The sequence below is a fragment of the Marmota monax genome, unplaced genomic scaffold (genome assembly GCF_021218885.2).
Source record: "Marmota monax isolate L192 unplaced genomic scaffold, Marmota_monax_Labrador192_F-V1.1 WCK01_AAM20220418_F8-fsc00163, whole genome shotgun sequence".
In the NCBI taxonomy this organism is placed as follows: domain Eukaryota; kingdom Metazoa; phylum Chordata; class Mammalia; order Rodentia; family Sciuridae; genus Marmota; species Marmota monax.
This window is the reverse complement of record NW_026693660.1, coordinates 512,419-539,222: the sequence shown is the minus strand read 5'-3', so window position 1 is coordinate 539,222 and position 26,804 is coordinate 512,419. Positions and strand designations below refer to the sequence as shown.

General features: G+C 38.0%; 1 protein-coding gene across 3 annotated transcripts; it reads right to left on the bottom strand.

The window, feature by feature from the left end:
* Window positions 1-94: 94 nt before the first annotated feature.
* Atp6v1e1 (ATPase H+ transporting V1 subunit E1) lies at window positions 95-25,101 on the bottom strand. 3 transcript variants are annotated; one of them, XM_058584117.1, is made up of 10 exons: window positions 24,889-25,101; window positions 17,999-18,150; window positions 17,508-17,573; window positions 13,764-13,873; window positions 13,169-13,235; window positions 9,715-9,804; window positions 8,672-8,740; window positions 5,766-5,860; window positions 2,730-2,817; window positions 95-601 (listed from the first exon to the last, which is right to left on the bottom strand). In XM_058584117.1, the coding sequence occupies exons 3-10, from the start codon at window positions 17,562-17,564 to the stop codon at window positions 539-541; spliced, it is 639 nt and encodes a 212-aa protein (XP_058440100.1). In that variant the 5' UTR covers window positions 17,565-17,573; window positions 17,999-18,150; window positions 24,889-25,101; the 3' UTR covers window positions 95-538. The 3 variants fall into 3 exon arrangements, with proteins under 3 accessions (XP_058440100.1, XP_046315801.1, XP_058440101.1); XM_046459845.2 differs by lacking the exon at window positions 17,999-18,150 and having other exon boundaries at window positions 24,889-25,100; XM_058584118.1 differs by lacking the exons at window positions 8,672-8,740; window positions 17,999-18,150 and having other exon boundaries at window positions 24,889-25,099.
* Between the last annotated feature and the right edge of the window lie 1,703 nt (window positions 25,102-26,804).

The window sequence follows — 26,804 nt, the reverse complement described above, 5'->3', positions numbered from 1 at the left end:
ACTCAGAGGTAGAATGCTTGCCTAGCATGTGCAGGTCCCTAAGGTTTGATCCCTAGCATGATACATGCAAAAATAAATTACAATTAAATCCACATAAATCTTTTGTTTTAATAAATAAAGAAAATTCATTGCTTAGATTTTAAATCACATTTACAGATGAAGAAAAATTCTAGGCCCAAAGAATACATGCCCCATACCTAAAGAGCAAGGATCACCATGCATATCACTGTTTAGATTAGGTAATTAGAACAGTGAAAAGAACAGGAGACTTGGTATAGTCCATGCAGTACCATCTGACCCCTCCTCTTCATGCTACAGAACCAAATAAAAGCTGTGGTATCTGAGACAAATTACTGTGGGTCCTGATCACACTTAGGAAACCTCCAGTTGTTAACATTAGGCCAAGGATGTTAGCTACAGAAGATATCCACTGATAAATATAATAGCAGAACAACAAAGAAGAAGCTACATAGTAAGCTACATAGATGATCTTGCTTCTCAGAGGTACAGCAGTAGATTAATTTCACCTCCCAAGGGCTTAGTCCAAAAACTTCCTATTGGCATTTGCACCAAACAAGGCTCCTCGTACTTCAGGCATCATCTGTGAAGAAAAAAAATTAAGTGTCATCAATTGGGAGACTTGTCAAAAACCTCCCATCTTAACCACATCAAGAAAGTTATTAATCTCTAAATGGTTGAAGAGGCAATCACAAAGCTAAATGCACCACATCTGCCTTCACTTATATGATGCACTTTAACTGAACTAATCACAAATATGGGGTGCAGACTGACTGCTTACAAAAAAAAAAAAGTAAAAATATGAAAAATCTGAAGTCATTTCTAAGACCTGTTACATTGTGATCTAAGAAGATAGACCCATTAACATTATTACCTCATAATTCTGGATCATCTACATTTCTTTCTTACAACAAACATTTATTAAGTGCATTCTATGTGACAGAAGGAACCACACATAATATTTAAGATGTAAGTCTGTGCTGAAGCATTCCTTACATCAACTAACAATCCTTAGGATTTAACCTCAAACTTCTAAAGCTGTGCTATCTAATATGGTAGCATATTTGAAAAGTGTACTGGTGAGACTAAGGAATTCCAGGGACAGAACTCAGGGCCTGGTGCATGCTAGGCAAGCACTCTACCACTAAGCTGCACCCTCAGGTCCTAAGGTTGTAATCTTAATTTAAACATTCATGGCTACCATACTAGGCTACACACCTCTAATGTTTAAATTACCAGAAGATGACACACAAGGACAAAGTGCTTTGGCTATGAAACAAGGAAGCAACCAAGTTGGCAGTCCAGAGGAGATTAGCCCAGCATTGTACAGCAAGTGGGATTTTTCTGGTTTGTTTCCTAGAGTTCATTTGTGCAAACATGGAAAGATCTGAGTAGTCAGCAGACGTATAATTCCTTTAAACAAGTATTTACTTGTTTCGTGGATAAAGAACTCGGCATAAATGGGCTAAAGAGATGAACAGACACTTCTCAGAAGAAGATATACAACTGATCAACAAATATATGAAAAAATGTTCAACATTTCTAGTAATTATAGAAATGCAGACCAAAACTAAGATTTCATCTCATGCCAGTGAGAATGGCAGCTATTATGAAGACAAAAAAGAATAAATGTTGGTGAGGATGTGGGGGGAAAGGTACACTCATACATTGCTAATGGGACTGCAAATTGGTGCAGCCAATCTGGAAAGCAATATGGAGATTCCTTAGAAAACCTGGAATGGAATCACCATTCGACCCAGCTATCCCACTCCTTGGTCTATACCTAAAGGACTTAAAAACAGCATACTACAGTGACATAGCCACATCAATGTTTATAGCAGCACAATAACAACAGCCAAACTGCAAACAACCTTGATGTCCTTCCATAGATGAATGGATAAAAAAACTGTGTTATATATACACAATGGAATATTACTCAGCAATAAAAGAGAATAAAATTATGGCATTTCCAAGTAAATGGATGGAGTTAGAGAATATCACGCTGGGGTTGGGGTTGTGGGCAGTGGTAGCACGCTTGCCTAGCCTGCATGAGGCACTGGGTTTGATTCTTAGCACCACATACAAATAAATAAAATGAAGGTCTGACAATAACTAAAAAAATAAAAAGAAAAAATAAAAAGAATATCACGCTGAGCGAAGTAAGCCAATCCCCAAAAACCAAAGGCAAAATATTTTCTCTGATTAAGTGGATGATAATCCGTAAGGACGGGGCAGCGGGTGGGAGGGATGGGATGAGTGGAAGAACTATGAATTGGCCAAAAGGGAAGGAGGGGAGAGGAGGGTATAGGAGGATAGGAAAGATGGTGGAATGAGACGGACATCATTACCCTAGGTATTTGTATGATTGCTTGAATGCTTTGACCCTACTTGTGTACAACCACAAGTGAAAAATTGTGCTCCATTTGTGTACAATGAAATGAACAGCATTCTGCTGTCATGTATAAATGATCAGTACAAGTAAATTAACAAATAAATAAATAAAAAGAATCCTAGATAAATAGAACCCTGGTTCTGATCCCATATGAGTCCTATTTCCTCAGTAAATGCTGCTGCATGCTGAATCCTTATTCTCTAAGATAAAGTAAAAAAGTGGAAAGTGACAAATCCCAAATACCAGTACATGGACATGTGTTCTCTGCACCACTTCAAAGAACAGTAGAGCAGGTAACAAGAAGTTTTCCCACGCTCACCTGCTGGGCTATGAGATCCAGCCGGCTTTCCAGGGTGTTGGAAACCTTTATTTTACGATCCCCATTATAGATCTCAACTCCACCAGCTCTATAACAAACACAAGAAATAACAATTTTTACAGATTTGAAGAAGACAAAAACACATGGTTTGCTTACACCATTCTCTGAGAGGAAGGCCGCTTGAGGGCGTGGTGTGTGCAAAATGATGAACAGGCTTGATGTTAATTCAAAACACTTCTGAGGGGCTAGGATTGCCTGGCACAGGCGAGGCACTGGTTTCAATCCTCAGCACCAAATAAAAATCAATAAAGGTATTGCATCCATCTATAACTAAAACAAAAATATTAAAAAAAAAATGCTTCTGAGGAGTTCAGGTCTTTGTGGTGTTAATACAAGTGACTGCTCTGTGCCTGATTCTTATACAGCATCCAATTCTAACAGCTATCCCTTCCTAAAAAATGAAAAGGGGAAGATATTATCTCAATAGAGTCAATAGGGTCTATTGCTGAGACCAAGTCCTCATTAAAAAAAAAAAAAATTGGGGGCTGGGGATGTGGCTCAAGCGGTGGCACGCTCGCCTGGCATGCGTGCGGCCCGGGTTCGATCCTGAGCACCACATACCAACAAAGATATTGTGTCTGCCGAAAACTAAAAAATAAAAAAATTGAAAATTCTCTCTCTCTTTATAAAAAAAAAAAAAAAAAATTGGGGGGGACATGGGAGAGTATACTGCGGATTGAACTCAGGAGCGTTCTACCTCTGAATGAAATACCCAGCCCTTTTTATTTAATTTTTGAGACAAGGTTCAGCCTGGCCTTAAACCTGCTACCCTTCTACGTCAGCCTCCCAAGTGTCTGGGATTACAGATGTGCACCACTAGGCCAACTGCATTTGAATTTTTAAAGTCCAGAGGCTGCTAATTACCAGGCAACATTGGTAAGGCAATACTCTTAACTATGTGTTCTCTGAAAGACACTGACTACATTCTGCCAAACCTCGGCCCAAAGCCACACTTCACTTACTATTCCTTTCTTCAGTTTTAGCACTTAAAGCTATAAAGTGAACAGGCCAAGCGCCCTCTGAGAATGAAATTCATTTACTATATCACTTTATGGTATCAATTTTTTCTTGAAATTAGCAGGCTATCAGACAAGATTAGGAAAGGTTTTACAAACCTTCTTTTGAAAATTTTGATGGATAAGGGGGCCTTAATTATTTTTCTTGCACCTCCTTCCTGCATTTCCATTTGTTTCATCTATTTTTGGTTTCTCTAAACAGCCTGTATTCTTCATTAGGATAGGATGGTTCCTTGCTAAAATCCTGACCCATTGTCTACAATACAATTCTTTGTCCCATTGGAGGAGTGAGGGAGAGGACTGAGAATATGCCAGGCACCTCCTAAAGGTCAGCATGGGCTTTTCCTGTGTCACTGAATCTTCCTGTGGACCTTAAAAAAACTTTGGTATACTCTTTATTTCATAAACCAAGAGACAGGCTTACTTTCAAAGACTGAGTTAGATAATGGAGTAACTGTCCTGATAACCACTCTACACTAGAATATGTCTACAGTCCTGTATCTGCAATACTAAAATCCAAAAGCTCTGAAAACAAAAACTATCCAGTCATGTGACTCTAGAACTGGAAATATCTTTTAGTCAATTTATCACCAACAACTGCAAAGTGTTAGTTCTTCACAGTGCGGATGTTCCTATTCCACTTGGAAACACTAGTGCACCTGATCATGGGGCGATGCCTCAGACACTGGTGGGTGATATTACAGAACAGTATTTTTCTAAACTCTAAAATTCAAAACACATCTGTCTCCAAAGGAACAATGATCTTTTATTTTTGCTGTTTTTGTTTTGCATGCTAGGGATGGAACAGGGATCTTTAATAAGTAAAACCTGTTATTTATGAGCCCCTGAACTAGTGTTAACCTGCCCTGCATGTTCAGTTTCCACAGCACTGTGCTAGGCTCATTTATCCAGGCACAGTATCTCATTTAACAATGATGTCAATTAAAAAAACCTGGCTGGGGATATAGCTAAGTTGGTAGAATGCTTGCCTTGCATGCACAAAGCCCTGGGTTTAATCCCCAGCAAAAAAAAAAAAAAAAAAAAATCCAGGCGCAGTAGTGTACCCCTATAATCGTAGCAACTCAGGAGGTTGAGACAGGAGGATCGCGAGTTCAAAGCCAGCCTCAGCAATGGGGAGATGCTAAGCAACTCAGTGAGATCTTGTCTCTAAAATACAAAATAGGGCAGGGGATGTGGCTCAGTGGTCAAGTGCCCCTGAGTTCAATCCCTGGTACCAAAAAAAAAAAAAAAAAAAAAAACTCAAACCAACCCAACCCTCTACCCTTCCTCAGAGTTTCTATACCTACCTCAACTGCATGAAGTTTTCTAGGGACACTTGCCTGGGTCTGTCATTACCTCATAGTCTGCAGAAGTACTGATGTCACTTGAACCTAATTATTAGCACATGCAATAATCATAGTTTTTTATATTCTTTTCTTTTTGGCAGAGCTGAGTATTGAACCTAGGGCCTCATGCATTCTTAAACAAGTGCTTTACCACTGAAATACATCTTCAGCCTGATTCTTGTTTTGGTAACAATTTAGTATTAGGAACTCTCTTCCTCAGCATCCAATTCATAGATATAGACCCAGCTATAAGTTTGGGTTACAGTAATAGTATCACTTTTCTTTGGGATGAATGAAATAACCACAGACTTTTAGAGTATACTAGCTGGTTAACAAAAAAGAGCAGAGCATTTCCAGAGAAAACAGCAGCATTTATAACACCACCTCTGGCTGCGAGTGTGCTAGAGAAAACACACTTTTAATTTTGGTTCTGGGGATCAAACCCAAGGCCCTACACATGCTAAGCATGCAATCTTAACCAAGCATTTTTAAATGCTTTTTAAAAGCACTTTAAATACTTAAAGAAAGCACTTAAACATGCTTTTAAAAAGACCCAGTGCAAAGAACATTCTTGCAGTGAGATTCTAGATGTTAACAGCAGGAATACTCCTTACATTTCCTCAGGCAGGTAAGCCTCCTGATCAATTTGGACATCAACATCCTTCTTGGTGGCAATTTTGTACATAGGAATAGCTTTCTGCACTGCAGCCTGAAGAGAAAACAACAACCAAAAAAAGGTTTTAAGAAAACTGTTGAACAGGTACACCACCACCTGCAAATCAACAGCCTATACATATAAGGATATTCCTATTTACTCTAAGTGAAAAATATATGCTCTGCAAATGGAATGTAAAATAATGCCACCTATAAGGAAGAATGAGATTAACTGAGAGCCTGCATGCAGGAGTGAAGAGATATGAGCAATTTTTGTGAATAACTGATGGACACAGGTGTGAAGTGTGGGAAGATAAGAGGAAGATATTATCACTCCAGCCAAAAGCATCAGGAAGAGGAGTGGGATTTGGCTGTTAAGAGTTTCAAATGGCAGCTGCAAAAGATCGGACAACAGTCTACACAAGAAAGAGTGGTATCATTCCACACCCATTAGGATGGCTATTATAGAAAAAATAAAAATAAAAATAAAAAACCCAGCCATGTGCAGTGGTGGTATGCACCTGAGGTCCCAATTAATAGGGAGGATGAGACAGGAAGATCACTTAAGCCCAGAAATTCAGGGCCAGCCTAGGCAAAGAACAGTTTCAAAACAAACAAACAAACAAACAAAAAACACCCCAAAGCAGAAAGTGTGTTAGTGAGGGTGTGGAAAAAATTAGAGCCTTTGTGCACTATGGGGGAGAGAATATAAAATGTAGCAGCTGCTTAAAACTCTGCAGTATGGGGGCTGGGGTTGTGGCTCAGTGGTAGAACATTCACCTAGCTTGCGTGAGGCACTTGGTTTGATCTTCCGCACCACATAAAAATAATAATAAAGATATATTTAAAAAAAAAAACTCTGCAATACTTTCTCAAAATTACCTTATTATCTATCAATTCCATTTCTGGGTTATATATATATATATATATATATATATATATATATATATATATATACACACACACATACTTATTTTCTCGGCAACAATAATCACAAAAGGTAAAACAACCCATGTGTCTATCAATGGAGGATGGATAAGCAAAATATAGCATATACATTTTTTAAATATTTTTAGTTGTAGATGGACACAATACCCTTTTTTGTTATTCAGTTTTATGTGGTGCTTGGGACTGAACCCAGGGCCTCACACATGCTAGGCAAGTGCTCTATCACCCTAGCCCCCAGGCATATACATTTGATGGAATATTATATAGTTTTAGAGACGGGATCCAGCAACTTGGGAGGCTGAGACAGGAGGATTGCAAGTTCAAAGCCAGACTCAGCAAATTAGTAAGGTCCTAACCAATAGACCCTGTCTCAAAAAGTCAAAAGGACTAGAGATGCAGTTCAATAGTTAAGCATTCCTGGGTTCACTCTCCAGTACCAAGAAAGAGAGAGAGAGAGAGAGAGAGAGAGAGAGAGAGAGAGAGAGAATGGAATTCTGACACATGCTACAATACAAGTGACACTTGACAACATTATGCTAAATGAAATGAACCAGTTACAAAATGATAAATAGTGAATGGTACCACACACATGAAGTAAATAGAATTCAGGAATGAATAGGGCAAATGGGGAGCTATTGTTTACTGGGTACAGAGCTGCACAGAGGAAGATGAGAAAATTCTGGAGATGCACAGTGCTGATGGTTGCATGATAATGTGAATGGACTAAATGCCACAGTTCACTGGGAAAGATGAAAATGGATTTTTACTGCTATATTACAATTTGATAGTCAAACAATTACTGGAAAGGCCAGACCTGAACCCTATTATGTTAGATATGTAAATATTTTCATGAAGAAATTAAAGAATTTCAATTTTTTTCTGATGTTACTAGTTGAACAAACTGATGTAGATATTCAACAATTCCCTGCTCTTTGTAGCTAATATAGCATCAGTCTGGAGAGCTAATAATTGACAGTGTAAGTTTTAAGAAAACGTTTGGTTGATACCCAGTGTCATCTACTTAAGGTTAGCTGGCAACTTTAGACCGACCTCCTTAGAATGACAGACCCTTAGTAAACTCTCCACTCTAATGTCTAGTCCTCTGGTTTAGAGGTTCATAATGACATGTCAGCACAAACATGGATACATGACAAACTAGAACTATATAATTCATTACAGTAGCAAAGATGTACCTAAGGAGAATGAATACCTATGTTCCCTCAATGGCATACTTTCTTTCCTAGGAGACAAGTTACTTAGGGAGACAAATTATACTATGAATGCATGGATATTATTATAAATGTATTGGTGTGTTCTAAGAAATGCAGTTGCCAAGGGACTCAGCAAGTCCTTGCCCTAAAGCAAGCTACATGGAAGAAGAATGGTAATCAGATGAGCAACTTGGTGATACTATCTGAGGTGACCAACTTCTCTTCTTTCTCTGAGTATGAGAATACATTTAATTAGGTTATAGCCAGGCCTTGTGCAGGGCAGTAGGCTGCTTCCTGAAGAAGGCACTGCCTATCTTTGCTCCAATCCAGGAGGCGCAGCTTTTATTATTTGATTTTAGGATCATAGTACTTCTAAGTTCCCAGAAAAGTAAGAAGGTAAGGACTTTATATGTTTATATGTTCAAAAAGTGGCTCTCCTGTTTGTTCATTGTTGAATGTGCTAAAAATGAAGGCTTTTGCAATTAAATTGAGATTTGCCCACCTCCAAGAAAAAAAAAAAAGGAAGAAGGTACTAGCTTGGATGGCAACTTAACCTTTCTTAAGAAACTAGATGCTGAACTAAAATTAACATACAATGTGGTAAAATTCCTCTAACCCCCCAAATTCAGCTGTTATTAGACCACGCATTTCATCACAGAATTTTGATCTTTTTAAAAAATTTTCTCTTCTTCAGCTAAGTTCTTTACCTTTACTAGAGGAAAATCTTGTTTTCTGCAACGAACAATCATTCGGGGCTCCAACAACTGGTACAAACCCTGTAAGAAACAATCAGATGCCATTGGAGGAAAACACGAACTAAAAGCAACAGCAAAACAATGTTTCTAAAATTCTTTCATCAAGTAAGGAACAATGTCTCCTGAGAAGACAGCACAGATAGTACGAGAGAACATGGAGGGAAAATTCCAATTATTGCAAACCAGATAAACTGACAATCTGGTACTTAAATTCAAATTCATATGCTAGTCTTTTTTTTAATGTTTTATTTATTTTTATGTAGTGCTGAGGATTGAACCCAGGGCTTCGCATGTGCTAGGCGAGAGCTCTACTGCTGAGCCACAACTTCAGCCCCCAGATGCTAGTCTTATCAATTGGATTTTTGTGATTAACATAAGTAAAATAAGGAATCACCACCTAGGACTAAGCAATTACACCTGAAGCAAATACTTTAGTGGTAAAAATCAAACAAAGCAAGTTTAAAGCTGAAAGCAGATTTGACCCTTATGGTTTTTTTTTTTTTTAAACCATTTATTAATGTTCTTTTTTTTTTTTTTTTTTTAATTTTTTAAATATTTTTTATTTTTAGTTATCGGCGGACACAACACCTTTGTTTGTATGTGGTGCTGAGGATCGAACCCAGGCCGCACGCATACCATGCGAGTGCGCTACCACTTGAGCCACATCCCCAGCCCCCCCTTATGGTTTTGAATAAGACCATATAAAAGAATAGTAAGATGGGCTGGGGTTGTGGCTCAGTGGTAGAGTGCTCGTCTACCACATGTGAGGCACTTAGTTCGATCCTCAGCACTACAAATGACAATGTCAGTATCCACTGACAAAAAAAAAAAAAAAAAAGAACAGTGAGAGTGCTACTTTAAACACATATTTTAGACAGGTAAAAAGTAAAAGGGAAAAATGCTAAGATAGAAAAAACAGAGCTGATCTTTAAAGAGGTCCTATATGTTTTCTCAGAACTGTGGCTGTACATGGTAGATATGGCCTGTAAGTATACCTGGAGGACCAGTCCATCCAGTAGCACTTGGTACCTGGTTGTATCTTTTACCACTTTGCTGAGTCTCTGTTTTGCTTCGTTCAGTAAGTCCTACAAAGAATGGCAAAGAAAAAAGTTATCTACACATCAAGGCTGGTAAATGCCCATCATGTCACATTTTATTGCTGGGTTTTCATTTAATACACACTCCAAGATAGATTTTTGTCTGGTATATTTGACTATAGCCAGAGGTCTTTATAGCTTACTCCCACAGTGAGCTCTTGCTCCACACATGAGTGCCCAGCTAGCTGTAAGTGTATTTTAATTTTTACCCAGGTCTATCACAAGAAGAAATGGTAGGGGGAAAGGGAACTGACATTTCCTAAACAAGTACTAAATGTCAAGTGTTATGCTAGAGGATTTAAATATGCCCATTCTCATTAGATCCTCTTTACCAAATATCTGTTTTGTTGTTTTTACATACATACATATATATATATAAACTTGTTCTAATTAGTTACACATGACAAAATGCATTTTGACACATCCTACATAAATGGAGCATAACTTCTCATTTGTCTGCTTGTACATGAGGTAGAGTTACATAGGTCATGTAAACATATATACATTTAGGGTAACAATGTCTGATTTATTCTACTATCATTCCTACCCCCATACTTCCTCCCCTCTTTTCACTCCCTTCTGTCTAGTCCAAATTACCTGTATTCTCCCCACCCGCCTTATTGTGAATTAGCAACTGCATATCAGAGAAAACATTTGGCCTTTGGTTTTTTGGGACTGGCTTATTTTGCTTAGTATAATATTCTCCAGTTCTATCTATTTACTGGCAAATGCCAAAATTTCATTCTTCTTTAAGGTTGAGTAATAATCCAATGTGTATGTACACTACAGTTTCTTTATTCATTCATCTTTTGAAGGGCACCTATGTTGGTTCCAGTTTAGCTATTGTGAACTGAGTTGCTATAAACATTGATGTGGCTGTGTCGCAGTAGTAGTTGATTCACTACTACTACTGTAGTATGCTGATTTACGTCCTTTGGGCATAAACCCATTACTGGGTCAAATGGTGATTACATTACAAATTTTCTTAGGAATCTCCATTCTGCTTTCCTTAGTGGTTGCACCAATTTGCAGTCTCACCAACAATGTATGAATGTACATTTCCCCCCATATCCTTGCCAACATTTATTGTTGCTTATATTCTTGACAGCTGCCATTCTGACTGGAATGGGATGGAATTTCAGTGTAGTTTTAACATGCATTTCTCTAAATGCTAGAGATGTTGAATTTTTTATATATATTTATTGATAAATTGTATTTCTTCTATGAAGTATCTGCTCATTCCTTTGCCCATTTATTGATTACTCTTTACCAAATATCTTAACATACAGAAGTGGAAATTTGGGGTCAGAAACAATAATTTAGGCAAACAAATATGGCAGAGCTAAAATTTAAACTCAAGTTTCAATAACTTATCAGCCCCAAGCTCTTCTACAACTACTTTCCCTAAGGATATACTATTATTTTAAGAGCAGCTTATAAATTAGGTCAATTAATTCAAGTTGCAAAAGGAATTAATCCATTGAACAGGAATCATCTACTGACTACCGTGATACTGGGAATACAACCCAGGGTCTGTTACATACTTCACAAGTCCTCCAGAGGTACATCTCCGTAGGTCTCAGTGAATCTGTGATTGCCCTGCCCTGACCTAACAAGAAGCTGAGATTATGCGAGTGTGCTACCACACCAAGCAACTAAAACTCAACATTTTAGTGAAAAAGATAGGTTGCAATTGTCCTGAACTAGTAACATATTATAGTCAACATCTCCCACAAAAGCACTCTAATCCTTTGATGTCCTAAAGGGATAAACTATTCCCATGGGGTAGGATGAATTAACAACGAGATTTTCTATTTTCCCACATTCCTAAAGCTTAAAAGCAGATAAACTACTCAAATTGGGGCCACTTTCTTTATGAGAGTTAAATCAATATGTCATCAGTCCTTTACACTTAACAGCTGACACATTTCCATCTGATGGTTTCCCATCCCTCGAAATATATCCAAAAGTGAGCTGGTTATTTCTCTTAACAAAACATCTTGTCGTCCTGACTTTCCATTTTTGGTAATGGAAACATCATTCTCTTGATTATTCAGGAGTGAAATTCAGAACTTAGTGCTGGACTTGGAAGTGGTTGATGTCTGGCAAGTATTCCTGTAATATATGCCTCACCTCAGTGCCACCATGCTCTTTTTGTTTTTGTTGTTTTGGTACTGGGAATGGAACCCAGGAGCATTCTACCATTGTGTTTCTTTAACTGTGTAAGACAATAGTGTGTCTTCCATTTATTTAGGTTTTATAGCTTTACTTCATACAGGTCTTACAATTCCAGGGAATCAGGATGCAAAGGCAGGAGGATCAAAAGTTCAAGATCATGTCTCAAAATTAAAAAAAAAAATGGTATAGGATATTGGAGATGTGGCTCAGGGGTTAAGCATCCCTGAGTTCAATCCCTGAAACCAAAACCAAAACCAAACCAAACAAAAACAAAAACACACACAAAAAAACCTTCTAGATCCCTTTCAATTAAGTAATGTTTCTACAGGTTTCTGCCCTCTTCCTTGAATAACTATAAAACTTTCCAAATGGTATTCTTGTTTCTAACCTCTTCCCTAGCCTATACAATAATATTATTATCCTATTTATGATATTGTCCACAAAATAAAACAAAAACTCCAATGGCTTTTTACTGAAAACAGGGACCACACTCTTGGCCTTGTATTCATGATCCTATCTATATTCAATCCATGTTCCCTTTTGAGCCTTACATATTATGTACAGACCACTATGTTATTGCCCTATGATCCAGTAGAGCCGCTCTTAGATTAGAAGGTCATTAAAGTCAGGGCTTGTCTCTTATTCTTGTTTGTATTTATCATTAATACCTCATATAATGATTTGCTTAAGAATTGTATTCTCTCTAAAAATCACTCAGCGGGGCTGGGGATGTGGCTCAAGAGGTAGCGCGCTCGCCTGGCATGCGTGCGGCCCGGGTTCGATCCTCAGCACCACATACAAACAAAGATGTTGTGTCCGCCAAATACTAAAAAATAAATATTAAAAAATTCTCTCTTTCTCTCCCTCTCTCTCTCACTCTCTCTTTAAAAAAAATAAATAAATAAAAATAAAAATCACTCAGCAACTCATATTTTTATGGTTCTGGGATTGAACCCAGGGCACTACACAAGCTAGGCAACTGCTCTGCCACTGAATTACATCCCCAGCCCTTTCCTCATTTGATTTTGAGACAAGGTCTTGATAATTTGCCTATGCTGGCCTTGAACATATGATCCTCCTGCCTCAGCACCCCTAGTAGCTGTAGTTACAAGTTTGTACCACCACACCTTGGCTAACATTTATAATTTTATAAGTAATGGGGCTAATTACTCACAGTGATAAGGTCATCTCTTGCTCGGAGGACTTTGAGCCTTGCTTGATTCATCAAATTGGACATTTGACTGCAAAAGGTATGGGAAAACAGCATAAGAGCAGCATAAAAAAAACTGAAAAAACATACAGTTTTCTATTGTCATGTAAAATGAAGATTTGATAAACCAGTATTTTTCTTCCTAATGATCAAATAAAATCTTGAGATATATTTATCAGTTTCTACCAACTTACTTTCAAGATTAGGAAATATTTAATGAATGTCTGCCAAGTGGCAAACACATTCACATCAGTTATTGCAATTTAATTTTTCAATAATCCTTAAGGTTACCATCTTCACAAATGAGAAAAAAGAAGTTAAACAATTTGCCCAAGGTCAGGTAAGCAGTAGGAGGTAAAGTTAAGAACTGTACTGCAAAGCACCTGCTCTGTCCTCATCCTCCTTTTTTGGGGGGTGGGGGTGGGGGTTACTTTGGGTTGAGCCCAGGGCCTCTTGCATGCTAAGCAAACACTTCACCAATGAACAATAACCTCGGCCCCATGTTTCACTGACTTCTGAGAGCTTGTTTAGCTTAATATTAGGACCAAGATTTACTGACATTTTCTTCTGCTGCTCAATCTGTTTTTCTTTCTTCTCATAGTATTCCATAATCTTCAGTCTTTGGGTTTGCACAAGACGGCCTTTCTCAATGTTGAACTCTTCTTCTGCCTACAGTAAAATTAATTACCATTAATTCACTGACATTAGATTTTAGCAAACAGTTGTACTCTAAGCAGCTGGTAACTAAAGACACTTGCTTATGATCACTTATTCTATATCTAAAACCTAAGATTTATTGTGATGCTCACCTGCAAAGATTACTTCTAATTTATTCAAAAGGAAAGACCGATGATTTTTATTATAAATGATAAATAAGAAAACTAAAAATGTGATCAAGGGAAGCTGTACCCAGTCACAAAGTTACAAAATATATAATCAGACACAAGCTTTTGTTCACAAATAATAATAATAATAATAATAATGTATTCTTCATTTAGTCCACTTTCTTACTAGGGCTAATTTAAAAAAAAAAAAAAAAACAGAATTTGGGTTATTGCCTATAAAATTTGATCAAGTAACAGCCTCAGTGTCCCATGTTGTAAAATGAAATAACAAAAAGTATTCTTTTCACATGAGTTGAATATGTAAATTTAACAGCTCTAAAACAGGAATTTTACAAACAAGGGTTATTATTTTCATTAATGAAAATTACTTAGCAGTTATTTCTTTAAAATGTTATCCTGTCTGTGGGTATAGTTCAGTGACAGAACATCTATCTATCTTGTGCAAGGGCCTGGGTTTGATCCCAGCATAGTCCAAAACAACCAACCAAATAAATAAAGTTAACTTAATGAGATGTCCACAATTTTCAAACAATAAGAAATTATGATTTTGGAAAAGTTAGCAAAAGTTGCTGATTCAGATGATCAAGGCTTGGCACAGGTACTTGAACTTGCATGTTCTAAAATTAATTTTTTTTTTTTTGCGGGGTGGGTACTGGGGTTTGAACCCAAGGGTGCTTAACCATTAAGCCACCATCTTAACCTTTTTAATTTTTTTTTTAATATTTCTTAGTTTTTATAGTTGGACACAATACTTTTATTTTATTTATTTATTTTTATGTGGTGCTGAGGATTGAACCCAGCGCCTCGCACATGCTAGGCAAGGGCTCTACAGCTGAGCCACAACCGCAGCCCACCCTTTTTATTTTAATGTATTTATTTTTTTTTAAAGTTTGAGACATAGTCTTGCTAAGTTGCTTAAGGCCTTGCTAAATTGCTGAGGATGGCCTTGAACTTGCAATTCTCCCACCTCAGGTCTTCTGAGGCACTGGGATTACGGGCACGCAGCCATGCCTGACTCTAAATGTTTTTATAACTTGTCTCTGTACCTATCATGGGAAATAAAGATGATGGTGTTATACAGGGTAAGACTACTTTTTCAATTTTTTTTAAATATTTATTTTTTAGTTGGACACAATATGTTTTGTTTTTATGTGGTGCTGAGGGCCTCGAAACTGCTAGATGATCGCTCTACAGCTTAGCCATAATCCCAGCCCTACTTTTTCAATTTTAAAAAATATTTTTTTTGTGGTACTAGGGATTAAAACCCAGTGGTATTTTACCACTGAGCTACATCTCCATATCTTTTTATTTTTTATTTTGAGACAGATCACTAAGTTGCCTAGGTTGGCCTTGAACTTTTGATTCTTTTGCTTCAGCATTCCCAAGTAGCTGAGATTATATGCATGCACCACCATGTTGGGCAGGATCAGATTACTTTTTTGGTGGGGTACTGGGAACTGATCTCAGGGGCACTCAACCACTGAGCCACATCTGCAGCCCTATTTTGTATTTTATTTTAAAGACAGGGTCTCACTGAGTTGCTTAGTGCCTTGCCATTGCTGAGGCTGGCTTTGAAATTGCAATCCTCCTGTCTCAGCCTCTGGAACCACTGGGATTACAGGCATGTGACACTGCACCTGGCACAATTATTTTAAACAAGAATACAATTCCTCAAATAATAGCTGAAATAAAACTTTTTTTTTTGGTACTAGGGATCGAACGTAGGGGTACATAACTGCTGAGCCACATCTCCAGCCCTTTTTTATATTTTATTTAGAGACAGGGTCTTGCTGAGTTGCTTAGGGCCTCACTAAATTGCTGAGACTGGCATTGAACTCACAATCTTCCTACCTCAACATCCTGAGCTGCTGAAATTACAGGCATATAAAACTTTTATACTTGGCCCAGAGAAAATGAGAGGAACTAGTCATACAAGAAACTGTAGTCTTTCGCCAGATGTGGTGGCACACGACTGTAATACCAGCAATTTGGGAGGCTGAGGCCAGAGGATTGCACATTTGAGGTCAGCCTCAGCAACTTAGTGAGACTTAAGCAACTCAGTGGGACCCTGTCTCAAAATAGAAAATAAAATGCTCTAAGGGATATAGCTGAGTGGGTTAAATCCCCAGAACCAAAAAAGAAAGAAACTGCGGTGCTTCTATGACCACTAAAATAATATTAAATAGACTATCAATTATTATATATTAATGGGAGTTAAAATAATCTTTTTCCGTAAGTGATAATTCAAAGTTTCAGAGAGCTTCAGTTTTTGAGCAGGCAAATACAATGCCTGAAAGTTAGCTAACAAATATAACTATAGTAGATTTAAAAGATAAAAATAAAATATTAGAAAATATTGGGCTGGGATGCGTGCGGCTCAGGTTCGATCTCAGCACCACATACAAACAAAGATGTTGTGTCCGCCGAAAACTGAAAAATAAATATTAAAAAAAAAAATTCTCTCTTAAAAAAAAAAAAAAAAAAAAAATATATATATATATATATATATATATATATATATATATATATATATATATACACACACACACACACACATTAGAAAATATGTTTTGGGGGCTGGGGCCGTCGTTCAGTGGTAGAGCACTTGCCTGGCACATGGGAGGCACTGGGTTCAATCCTCAGCACCACATAAAAATAAATAAACAAAATAAAGGTATTGTGTACAACTAAAAAATAAATTTAAAAAAAAAAGGAAGAAAGAAAATGTGTTTTGATAATATTTTAAATGCCTATTATGATTATATTTAAGGAATAAAAACTTGATACACTGTTAAGGAATGTAAGTTGATATAAACAATGTACAACTGGAATTTTTTGCTTTTTTTTTTTTTGAGACAGGGTTTTGGTCTTACTATACTGCCTAGGCTGTTATCAGACCCCTGGGCTCAAGTGATCCTCCTGCCTCAACTTCCCAAGTATCTGCAACTACAGACAAATTTCACTTTGCCTTGTAACCACCTCATAAGAATTTTAGATGCTGACTAAACGTCACCTTTGTTATGTACAATGGCTTTCATTTTAATGTTACTTACAAACTTTACTGCAATTATGAATTACGGATTCCATAAGAAAATTAAACCATGCATTAATTTTCTACCCCTATGATAAAATTTCAGGACACTTATTAACAATCAGAACAACTACAAAGGAAAATTTATTTATTTTTTAAACATTAAAGACATTATTCTTTTTTTAAAACTTCTTTTTTTAATTATAGATGGACACAATACCTTTATTTTATTTATTTTTATGTGGTGCAGAGGATTGAACTCAGTGCCTCACACATGCTACCACTGAGCCACCACCCCAGCCCATAGACATATATTCTTATTAGTCCTTTGCAATTTGGTGCTAAATAATTTTATTATATTATTGCTTAGTAAAGCAAAACAGTATGAAACTTTGATGATTTCTTAAAACTAGAAAATGGATCTTACCTTTGCATCTATTTCTTCTGCTTTCTCATTGGCTTCTTGTTCAATAAAAGCCATCATGTGCTTTATCTATAAAAAAAATAATATTTTTAATTTGACGGGAAAAGAAAATGTATCTTTTCTGATTCATTCAATAACCACTTATTGAATGCATATCATGTGCCAGAAGCTGAGTACATGGATAAATGAGACAGTTTCTGCTTTTAGGAAGGCTTATAATCTGGAATTTATTTTAGCAAATGAACAAGATACAATATTCAACAACACAGATAAACTGGACATAATCTACTGCAAGGAACCTGGAATATTTGGGAGGACTCCTCTACTTCATGGCCCTTCAGTTAGCACCCTCTTTCTTTTCCCCATCAAAAAGCCATCTAAATTCAAGAGCTGGGAGTACAGTCCCAGTAGTAGAGCAACTGCCTAGACTTCGTTTGATCCCAAATACCACAAAGATTAAAAATGTTACCTGTATTTGCTGTCAAGTTTCTTACCTTCAACTCTCAACACTCTCCATCTGACTTCTGCCCCTCTGTGTCCCCTGAAAGTGGTCTCATAAAATGATCAACAACCTCCTTGTCCTTAAATCTTGGCATTCTTTTCCTTGATTTTTCAACACCATTTGATGTGATGACTAACTCTCCTTCTTTTTTTTAAAAAAATATTTATTTATTTATGTAATTGTTGATGGACATTTATTTTATTTATTTATATATGTGGTGTTGAGAATCAAACCCAGTGCCTCAACCATGTTAGGCAAGCACTCTATCACTGAGCTACAACCCCAGCCCCCAACTTGCCTTCTTGAGCAATCTCTTCCCTTTGTTTCCATTACTTCCTCCTTTTTCTCCAAGTCTCTTTTGGGGCCACACCCTTTTTTCCCTCTGGCTCCTAGACAGCTCTTTTGGGATATCTTACTCACATAACCTAAATTCAACACATTTGCTATTAACTACTGGTCACGCCCCTCCCAACCTTCCAGGCATGAATGTTAACAAAAGACCTTTCTTCTACCAATCACCAAATCCTATCAATTCTTTTTTAACAGTTTCTAAATTTGCCCATATCTCTCCATCACCTAGTCCCTTCCATTATCTCTCAGCTGAACTATTACACCAGCTTCCAAATGTCTCCCAAATGCCCCTAGTCCTGTTACCACTCTAATATAGAATGCAAAGATTTTAGAAGGTACGGGACCTGATCTGATCACTGCTTACCTTTCAAGCCTAACATGGACAAACCCTTCACTACTCACCACTCTTCAGACTTAGTTCCTATCACACTAAGCTTATTTTCAGTTACGTGAGTTTATAGTTGTCTCTTACTTCCAAGACTCCAAAATGCTCTACTTTCTACTTGAAACAACACGCTTTCCTTCCCCTCTTTGTCTCAATACATCTCAAGTCTCAGCTAGCTTAACTGCCATCTCCTTTGGGATATCTTTCCTGAACCTCCCACTCCTGTGCACCTGGGGCACTCTGTTCTTCCTCCACCAGAGCAGCTAAACATTTAGTCACAATTGCTTGCTTACATGTCCCGTCTTCAACTAAATCATGAGGCTAGGAACTTGTTACATGGTTTTGGATCACTGACATCACTGGAGGATAATGTCAACTAAAATATTCTGAGTGGAATTTGGGATAATTGATACCTAAACTTAAAACTCATAATGTATTGACGCTAGTGGCAGATGTAAAATATTCAAGTAAAATTCCAACCCATATAGCTAATAAAAATTCAGTGGTAGTGGAATGGCAGTTTCATTTCACAATTTCACAGGGACTGTACCTAAAAGAAGTAATCAAAAATAAATAAATAAATAAATAAAGCCAGTGGCTATGGAGGATCACCAATTCAAAGCCAGCCTTAGCAATAGTGAGGATCTAAGCAACTCAGTGGGACCCTGTCTCTAAACAAAATACAAAATAGGGCTAGGATGTGGCTCAGTGGTTGAGTGCTCGAGTTCAATCCCTGGTTAAAAACTTATGTAGAATCTCCATGTTATTAATTCATTTGTTTCTTCCCCTAAAACGTTAAGTTCCATGAGTATAGGGATCTTATCTGTCATTTATACCCCAAAAGATGGATTAATCACCACAGTAAGTGTTCAACAATCATTTGTGGATGAATGAGAATCTACTGTGAGTTTTAAGCCTTCTGAGTGCATCAATGTCATTTCCCAGGTACTTTTTAGGTTCAAATTCTGGAAACAATTTCCACAGCAACTTCTCCATGTAACACAAAGATATAAATCTAAGATACACATAGATATGTAAAAATTTGTTTCACAATAATTGGTTATACTTTATATTACTGAATACTTAAAAATGGTTAAGATGGTAAATTCTGTTATGTGGGGTTTTTTAAATTTTTTTATTCTTTTGGTACTGGGGATTGAACCCAGGGGTGCTTTTCCAATAAGCTACATCTCCAGTTGTTTTAAGTTTTTACTTTAATACAAGGTCTCCTTAAGTTGCTTAGGGCTTCACTAAGTTGCTGAGGCTAGCCTTGAACTTGCAAGCCCCAGACTCACAAATTGCTGGGATTATGGACACCTATGGTTGTTTGTTGTGGTTTTTGGCATTGGGGATTGAACCCAGGAGCATTTACCCACTGAACCACATTCCTAGCCCTTTTTAGAGATAGGGTCTCACTGAGTTACTTAGGGCCTTGCTAAATTTCCTTGGCTGGCTTTGAACTCACAATCCTCTTGCCTCAGCCTTTGGAACTGCTGGGATTATAGGCATGCGCCACTGCACCTGGCTGTTATATATTTTTTTAACCACAACTTAAAAAAAAAAAAAAGTGAGTTGAGGGCTGGGGTTGTGGCTCAGTGGTAGAGCACATGCCTAGTATGTGTGAGGCACTGGGTTCGATCCTCAGCACCACATACAAATAAATGAATAGAATAAAGGTCCACCAACATCTAAATAAAAATTTTTAAAAATCAGTTGAGAATACATAAAGTCTTAAAAGAAAACATAGTATGATTTTAGAAGAGACAGCTTGAACTGGGGCTCAAAGGTAGAGCACTTATCTAGCATGTATGAGGTCCTAGGATCCATCTCTAGCAAAAAAAAAAAAAAAAAAGAAGGAAAAACTTTATGGGGTATAGCTAAATTGCCGAGGCAGGCCTTGAACTTGTGATCCTTCTAAGTCTCCCAAGTAGCTAGGATTATAGGTGTATGTCTCCATTCCTGGAACCACTGTATTCTTTTTCTTTTTTAAAAAAAAAAACAACTTTATTTTATTTTTTTATGTGGTGCTAAGGGTTGAAACCAGTGCCTCACACATGGCAGGCAAGTGTTCTACCACTGAGCCACAATCCCAGCCCACTCTATTCTTTTTTTTTTTTTTTTGAGAGAGAGAGAATTTTTTTTAATATTTATTTTTTTTAGTTTTTGGCAGATACAACTTCTTTGTTTGTATGTGGTGCTGAGGATTGAACGATTGAACCCGGGCCGCACGCATGCCAGGCGAGCGCACTACCGCTTGAGCCACATCCCCAGACCCATAGCCCACTCTATTCTTGAGGAGCCAAAACATGATAATCAGAGTCTATGAAACAGATCAGTGCCTAGGAGGAAAAAAAAGTGATAAATGAAATAAATGGGAGAAGAGAAACCAACTACTTCCCTTTATCTGCAATCTTTAGGTGAGAATCAAAGCATAGTGACCTTGGTTGTAAAGTAAAAGAATGTATTCATAAAGCATCTGAAGAAATCCACTTGTGCAATGGGTATGCAATCTATCCCATATATCTATGTATTCGCTGTTTATAGATATAGTATGGTTCTCCCACTGTAGCTCAGACTGCTACCAAAAACCTCTCTGTTGAGTCCTCCAAATTCCTTCTTTGGGATCAGAAAGCAGTAAACTGGGGCTTTTACACCCCTGTGGCTGAATACAGAGTCATTCTACTGGAAGAGCCAAAACAGTATGATAATGAGAGTCAATTTCATAGATAATACAATATCACACCTTGAACTATTGGGGGTAACTAATCATGAGCAACATGCAAAGAAAAATCACTATGCTTAAAAATTAGCCTCCACAGATTTAGGATGCATGTATTGTCATGATGAAGAATGGTGTCTCCCTAAGTTCTATTTGAAGCCTCTCTGAACTTATTTTGTCTGGAATTTCTAAAGTAGTTTAATTAGGATTAGGGAATGCAACCCAGGACCTACCATGCAAGAGGTACTGGATTCCATCACGAGCCTAGGGTGGTGGGTTAGGAATTACCTAAACACAGTAATCAAAACTGATGTTTATGAATGCTACAAGATGTGGTTGGCCTCTAAATGTGAAATCTGATTCAAGCTGAATTATCTGCTTTCATCATTCACAATGGACACTCAAGTACCAGATTTGACTGGATCAGCCTAGTCTACAGCAAAAGACACTCATTTTAACCCAGGTCAGAGAAGCCTATTTACAGTCAACCAAGGGTTCCAAGAGAAAAAAGTCAATCCCTTAAAGGACATTTAACTCCACCCCTAAGGCAGAAAGACCTGACCGCTAAAAAAATACTTTTTTCCCCTTTCTGCTAACCCAGTTATCAAAGGATTTTATTCAATTTCCTTTGAAAATTTGTTAAAGTAGACGGGTGCAGTGGCACATGCCTATAATCCCAATGGCTCAGAAGGCTGAGGCAGGAGGATCCTGAGTTCAAAGCCAGCCTCAACAAAAGTGAGGCGCTAAGAACTCAGTAAGATTTTGTCTGTAAATAAAATACAAATAGGGCCAGGGATGTGGCATAGTGGCCGAGTGCCCCTGAGTTCAATCCCTAATACCAAAAAATAATAATAATAATAAAAAAATAAAAAATAAATAAAACAAATAACCATACTCTTCAGATTAAAAAAAAAGGGGGGGGGGTCTGGGGTTTGTGGCTCAGTGGTAGAGTGCTTGCATAGTACATGTGAGGCATTGGGTTCGATTCTCAGCACCGTTTAAAAATAAATTAATTGGGGTTGTGGCTCATTGGAAGAGCACTTGCCTTGTACATGTGAGGTACTGGGTTCAATCCTCAGCACCACATAAAAATAAATAAATAAAGATATTGTGTCCATCTACAACTAAAAAATACTTTTAAAAAGCAAGCAAACATACACAAATATCTTAATATGATAGAGAAGCAGTCAAGGAATTCAGGATTTATTCAGCACTACAATGTGCTTGGCACCTGGCCTATTCATGGCTGAGAATACAGTGAGTAAAACATACCACCCTGGGGTGGGGGACACAGAACTTGCCTAGCACGCACAAGACACTGGAATATTTTTTCTTTCTTTTCTTTTTTTGCAGTATTGGGGATTTGAACCCAGTTACACTCTACCACTGAGCTACATCCCCAACCCTTTTTATTTTTTAATTTTTTGAGATGGGGTCTTGTCAAGTTGTAAAAGCTAGCCTCGAAACTTGCAATCCTCCTGTCTCTGGAGTAGACAGGCGTGTGCTACCAAGCCCATTTAGGGCCCTGAATTTGATTGCCAGCACCACAACAAAACAAAACAAAACAAAACACTGGAAATTAAATGCAGTGGTGGGGGAAAAGAAGAAATTACTTTAATCTACAATCCAAGGAAATACATTGCCTTACTTTTGCACTCCACCTTTCCTGTAGAAGCCTTAGTCTTCTAAATACCACAAGGTACAATGATGGAATAAGAGGAAGAAGGGAATTAGTACTGTGAATACTAACAGCATTGTACTTCTCCACTGCATCGATTTTCCTATATTCGAATTCAAAGGTGGTGATAAATGTTTGAAAAACTTCATTTTCTACTATTTCTACTATTGTAGGAATTCTCCACAGAAGCTATTTTTTATCATTCCTATTTCACTTTTGTGATCAGCACAAGGAAAGAGGAAAACAAGGAAGGAAGGAAGGAAGGAAGGAAGGAAGGAAGGAAGGAAGGAAGGGAAAAATGAAGAACTACCTCATTCTTCTTAGGGAATATTAGGTTAGGGATAAAATGAAAAGAATTATTTTTAAATAAGGAAATGGAAACATCAAAGGAAAAAACATTTTATTGCTCATCTAAGAAGATTCATAAGCTACTGAGTGTGCTTTTAGTCAGAGAATTTTCCTAGTACTTGGGGAAAAAAGTAGGTTCAGTTCTCCACAGATATTAAATTGCAGCCTTAAAATTTCCTTCTCTGAAAAATCTACTGGCAACACGATTATTAAACACTAGAACCCTTGTTTCAGGATATCAATTAGCAAGACCATTCCCTTGTTATAGACCTGTCAACACCACTATACTCCTAGGAGAGGCTTTTGCAGTTACAACATTCCTTTCCATTTTTCTTATTTTGAGACAAGGCTGGCCTGGAACTCTTAGGCTCAAATGGTGCCCTGGCCTCAGCCTCCTGTGTCAGGTATCTTAGAATACTCCTAATGTCTGCAACTTAAGGGTATGGTGCATTTTTAAAAGCTAAACAAGTTTCTCAAGATTGAGTATATTCACTTTCAAAAGTGATGTAAGTTCAAGACTTGCATGACAATTTTTTCCAAAAATCCTGACTCGCCTCCCTTGTATCAAACAACATTAGGTGCTGGGGCTCATAAATTTAAGAAAAAGAGCCAGGCGTGTTGGCACATGCCGGTTTCCAGCGATTGGGGAAGCTGAGGAAGGAGGGTCATAAATTCGAGGCCAGCCTCAGCAACTTGGCGAGGCTCCCAATATAAATAAAAGGTGTGGGGGGGCTGGGGTTGTGCCTCAGCGGTAAAGCGCTCGCCTTAGCGAGTGCGAGGTCCTGGGTTCAATCCTCAGCACCATATAAAAATAAATAAATAAATAAAGGTATTAACAGCCACAACTAAAATATTTTTAAAAAAAAAAATGGTCTGGGAATGCAGTTCAGTGGAAAAGACCCCGTGATTAAGAAAGAAAAAAATCCAAGAAAACGAGATTTTTGCATTTGCATTAATATTCAAACTAGATTCGTTATGACAGAAGACACTCCTTCAAAATAAAAATTCAAAGTGCATAAAGGGAATGACCTCAAAACAACATTGAAAGCTGCTCTCCTACAACATTGTTTCTTTCCCATCATATATCGTGAGCCCTTCCCTCGGGGTTAAAAACTCAAGTGAAAAGACTGTTTTCAATCTTTGCGCAGATCTCTGTCCAATTAAGTACCACTAATATGGGTGGGCAGAGCTAGGTGTGCAGACAAGCGGGCAGCACGTAGGACCCAAGGAGAAGTCACATGAGCTATGGGGCAAATCCCCCACAGAGACCACCAGGACTTTGGGTAAGGGACCCAGCTGCAGCAATCGACGTGCCTAAGGCCCAAGCCTTCTTCGAGCCGTACCTGCCCACCTCCCCCAGGATGGCGCCTCAGATTCGCGAAACCCAACCCAGCCCCTCACCTGCTTCTGCACGTCAGCATCGCTGAGAGCCATGGTGAAGGCGATGCTAGGTCGGAGGGCAACTGGCCCGAACTCAGTTAAGAAAAAGGGCGGTGGAAAAACAGGGCCAACAAAACCAGAGCAGGTTCTCTGACTTCCTTTACTTTATAACCCGTCTTCCGCTTCCTGCTAGGTGCCGGTGCAGCCCAGCCTATGAGGCTTTCCAGCCAATGGAAAGAGCCTGGGTCTCATGAAGTCCTGCCCTTCCTTAAACTGACGCATGCGCGGTCAGCTCCTGGAGACAATTCTGGCTGGTGACCTCGCCTGTTCTGTTTAGACCTGAGTGACTTCCATAGGAGGGAAGGACAATGAGGAATTCGTGTATTTAAAATTAATCGGAGCAGTTTGAATTTCTTCAGCCTTACTCCCCTTTCGTTTTTAAAAATGTTTAAATATTTTACTTTTGCCCAAACCATAAAGTATTATGATTTTGTTTTCGTGGCTTAAATGGAAACAACTCACCAATATTTTGTTCTTAACAAATTGTGTGTGCGGGGGGTTGGGTTGTGGCTCAGCGGTAGAACACTCGCCTAGCATGTGCAAGGCGCTGGGTTCGGCCCTCAGCACCACATAAAAATAAATAAAATAAATGTATTGTGTCCAACTACAAATTTTTTTTTTTTTTAAAATATGGGGCTGGGTTGGGGATGTGGCTCAAGCGGTAGCGCGTTCGCCTGGCACGCGCGTGGCCCAGGTTCGAACCTCAGCACCACATACAAAGATGTGTCCGCCAAAAACTAAAAAGTAAATATTAAAAAAAATATATGGGGCTGGAGATAATAGCTCAGTTGGTAGAATGCTTGACTCGCATGCGCAGGCCCTGGGTTCCATCCCCGGCACCAAAAAAAAAAAAAAAAAAAAAAAAAAAATTGCCCCAACTACAAAGGTAAAACCTTTCAAAAACTCCTTTATTTTTAGGACAGACTCCTGGTAGTAGATTATGAGTCAAAAGTAGACACATTTGTATTATTAATTTTTTATTTTGAAGAAATTTCAAACAAGCTGTTAACAATAACAGAATAGTGCAAGGAGTTCTTAATACATGTTGCCAAATTGCTTTCCAGCTGTACTAGTCTACATGTTCCTTGTAGTGAAATGAAAGAATGGTATACATATTTGAGAAGACTAGTAATAATTGGGTAAGGGAAGGATTTAGCCACAGGACAATAAGACTAATACCAAAAAGAAAAAAATCCATACAACTGAACTGAACTTCTTCAATGTTCAAATCAACTGAGCTAAAACCAAACTAAAAGACTGTCTCATTTTGTTAGTTTCCACATTACTATCTTCATTCTTCACCAATCTAGAAGACAGATTTTCAGGATTATGCCTCCCTCTTAACATTCCTAGGCTAGGACAAAGTGGCATTAACTCATTTGGATTACAATCACTCCTTTTACCTATTTTTACAATATAATGCAAATAACTGGGTTTTCAGAGAGCAGCAATCTAGTGCCACAAATTGTTATTAAATTAATACATGAAATAGATGTAACACTGTGTAAATCAATGTGCTTTTTTTTTTTTTTAATACCAGGGATTGAACCCAGGGGCACTCCACCACTGAGCAACATCTCCATCCCTACTTTTTATTTTATTTAGAGACAGGGTCTCACTGAGTTGCTGAGGCTGGCTTTGAACTTGCGATCCTCCTGTCTTAGCCTCCTGAGCCACTGGGATTTCAGGCATGCACCACTAAGCCCCTGGCTTCAATGTACCTTTGTTTCTTTAAATATTTATTTTTTAGTTGTAGTTGGACACAATACCTTTATTTTATTTATTGTTATGTGATGCTGAGGATTGAACCCAGGGCCTCGGTCATGCAAGGTGAGCACTCTACCACTGAGCCATAGCCCCAGACCCCCTTTGTTTGT

What these genes read in the sequence shown, in the direction of transcription:
- Atp6v1e1 (XM_046459845.2), bottom strand. Translation starts at nt 24,921, where the DNA reads ATGGCTCTCAGCGATGCTGACGTGCAGAAGCAG. An exon ending in CAAGAGATGACCTTATCACT is followed by an intron (nt 9,805 to 13,168) that starts GTGAGTAATTAG and finishes CATTCTTTGTAG; the next exon opens with GACTTACTGAACGAAGCAAA. An exon ending in TGGATCTCATAGCCCAGCAG is followed by an intron (nt 602 to 2,729) that starts GTGAGCGTGGGA and finishes TTTTCTTCACAG; the next exon opens with ATGATGCCTGAAGTACGAGG.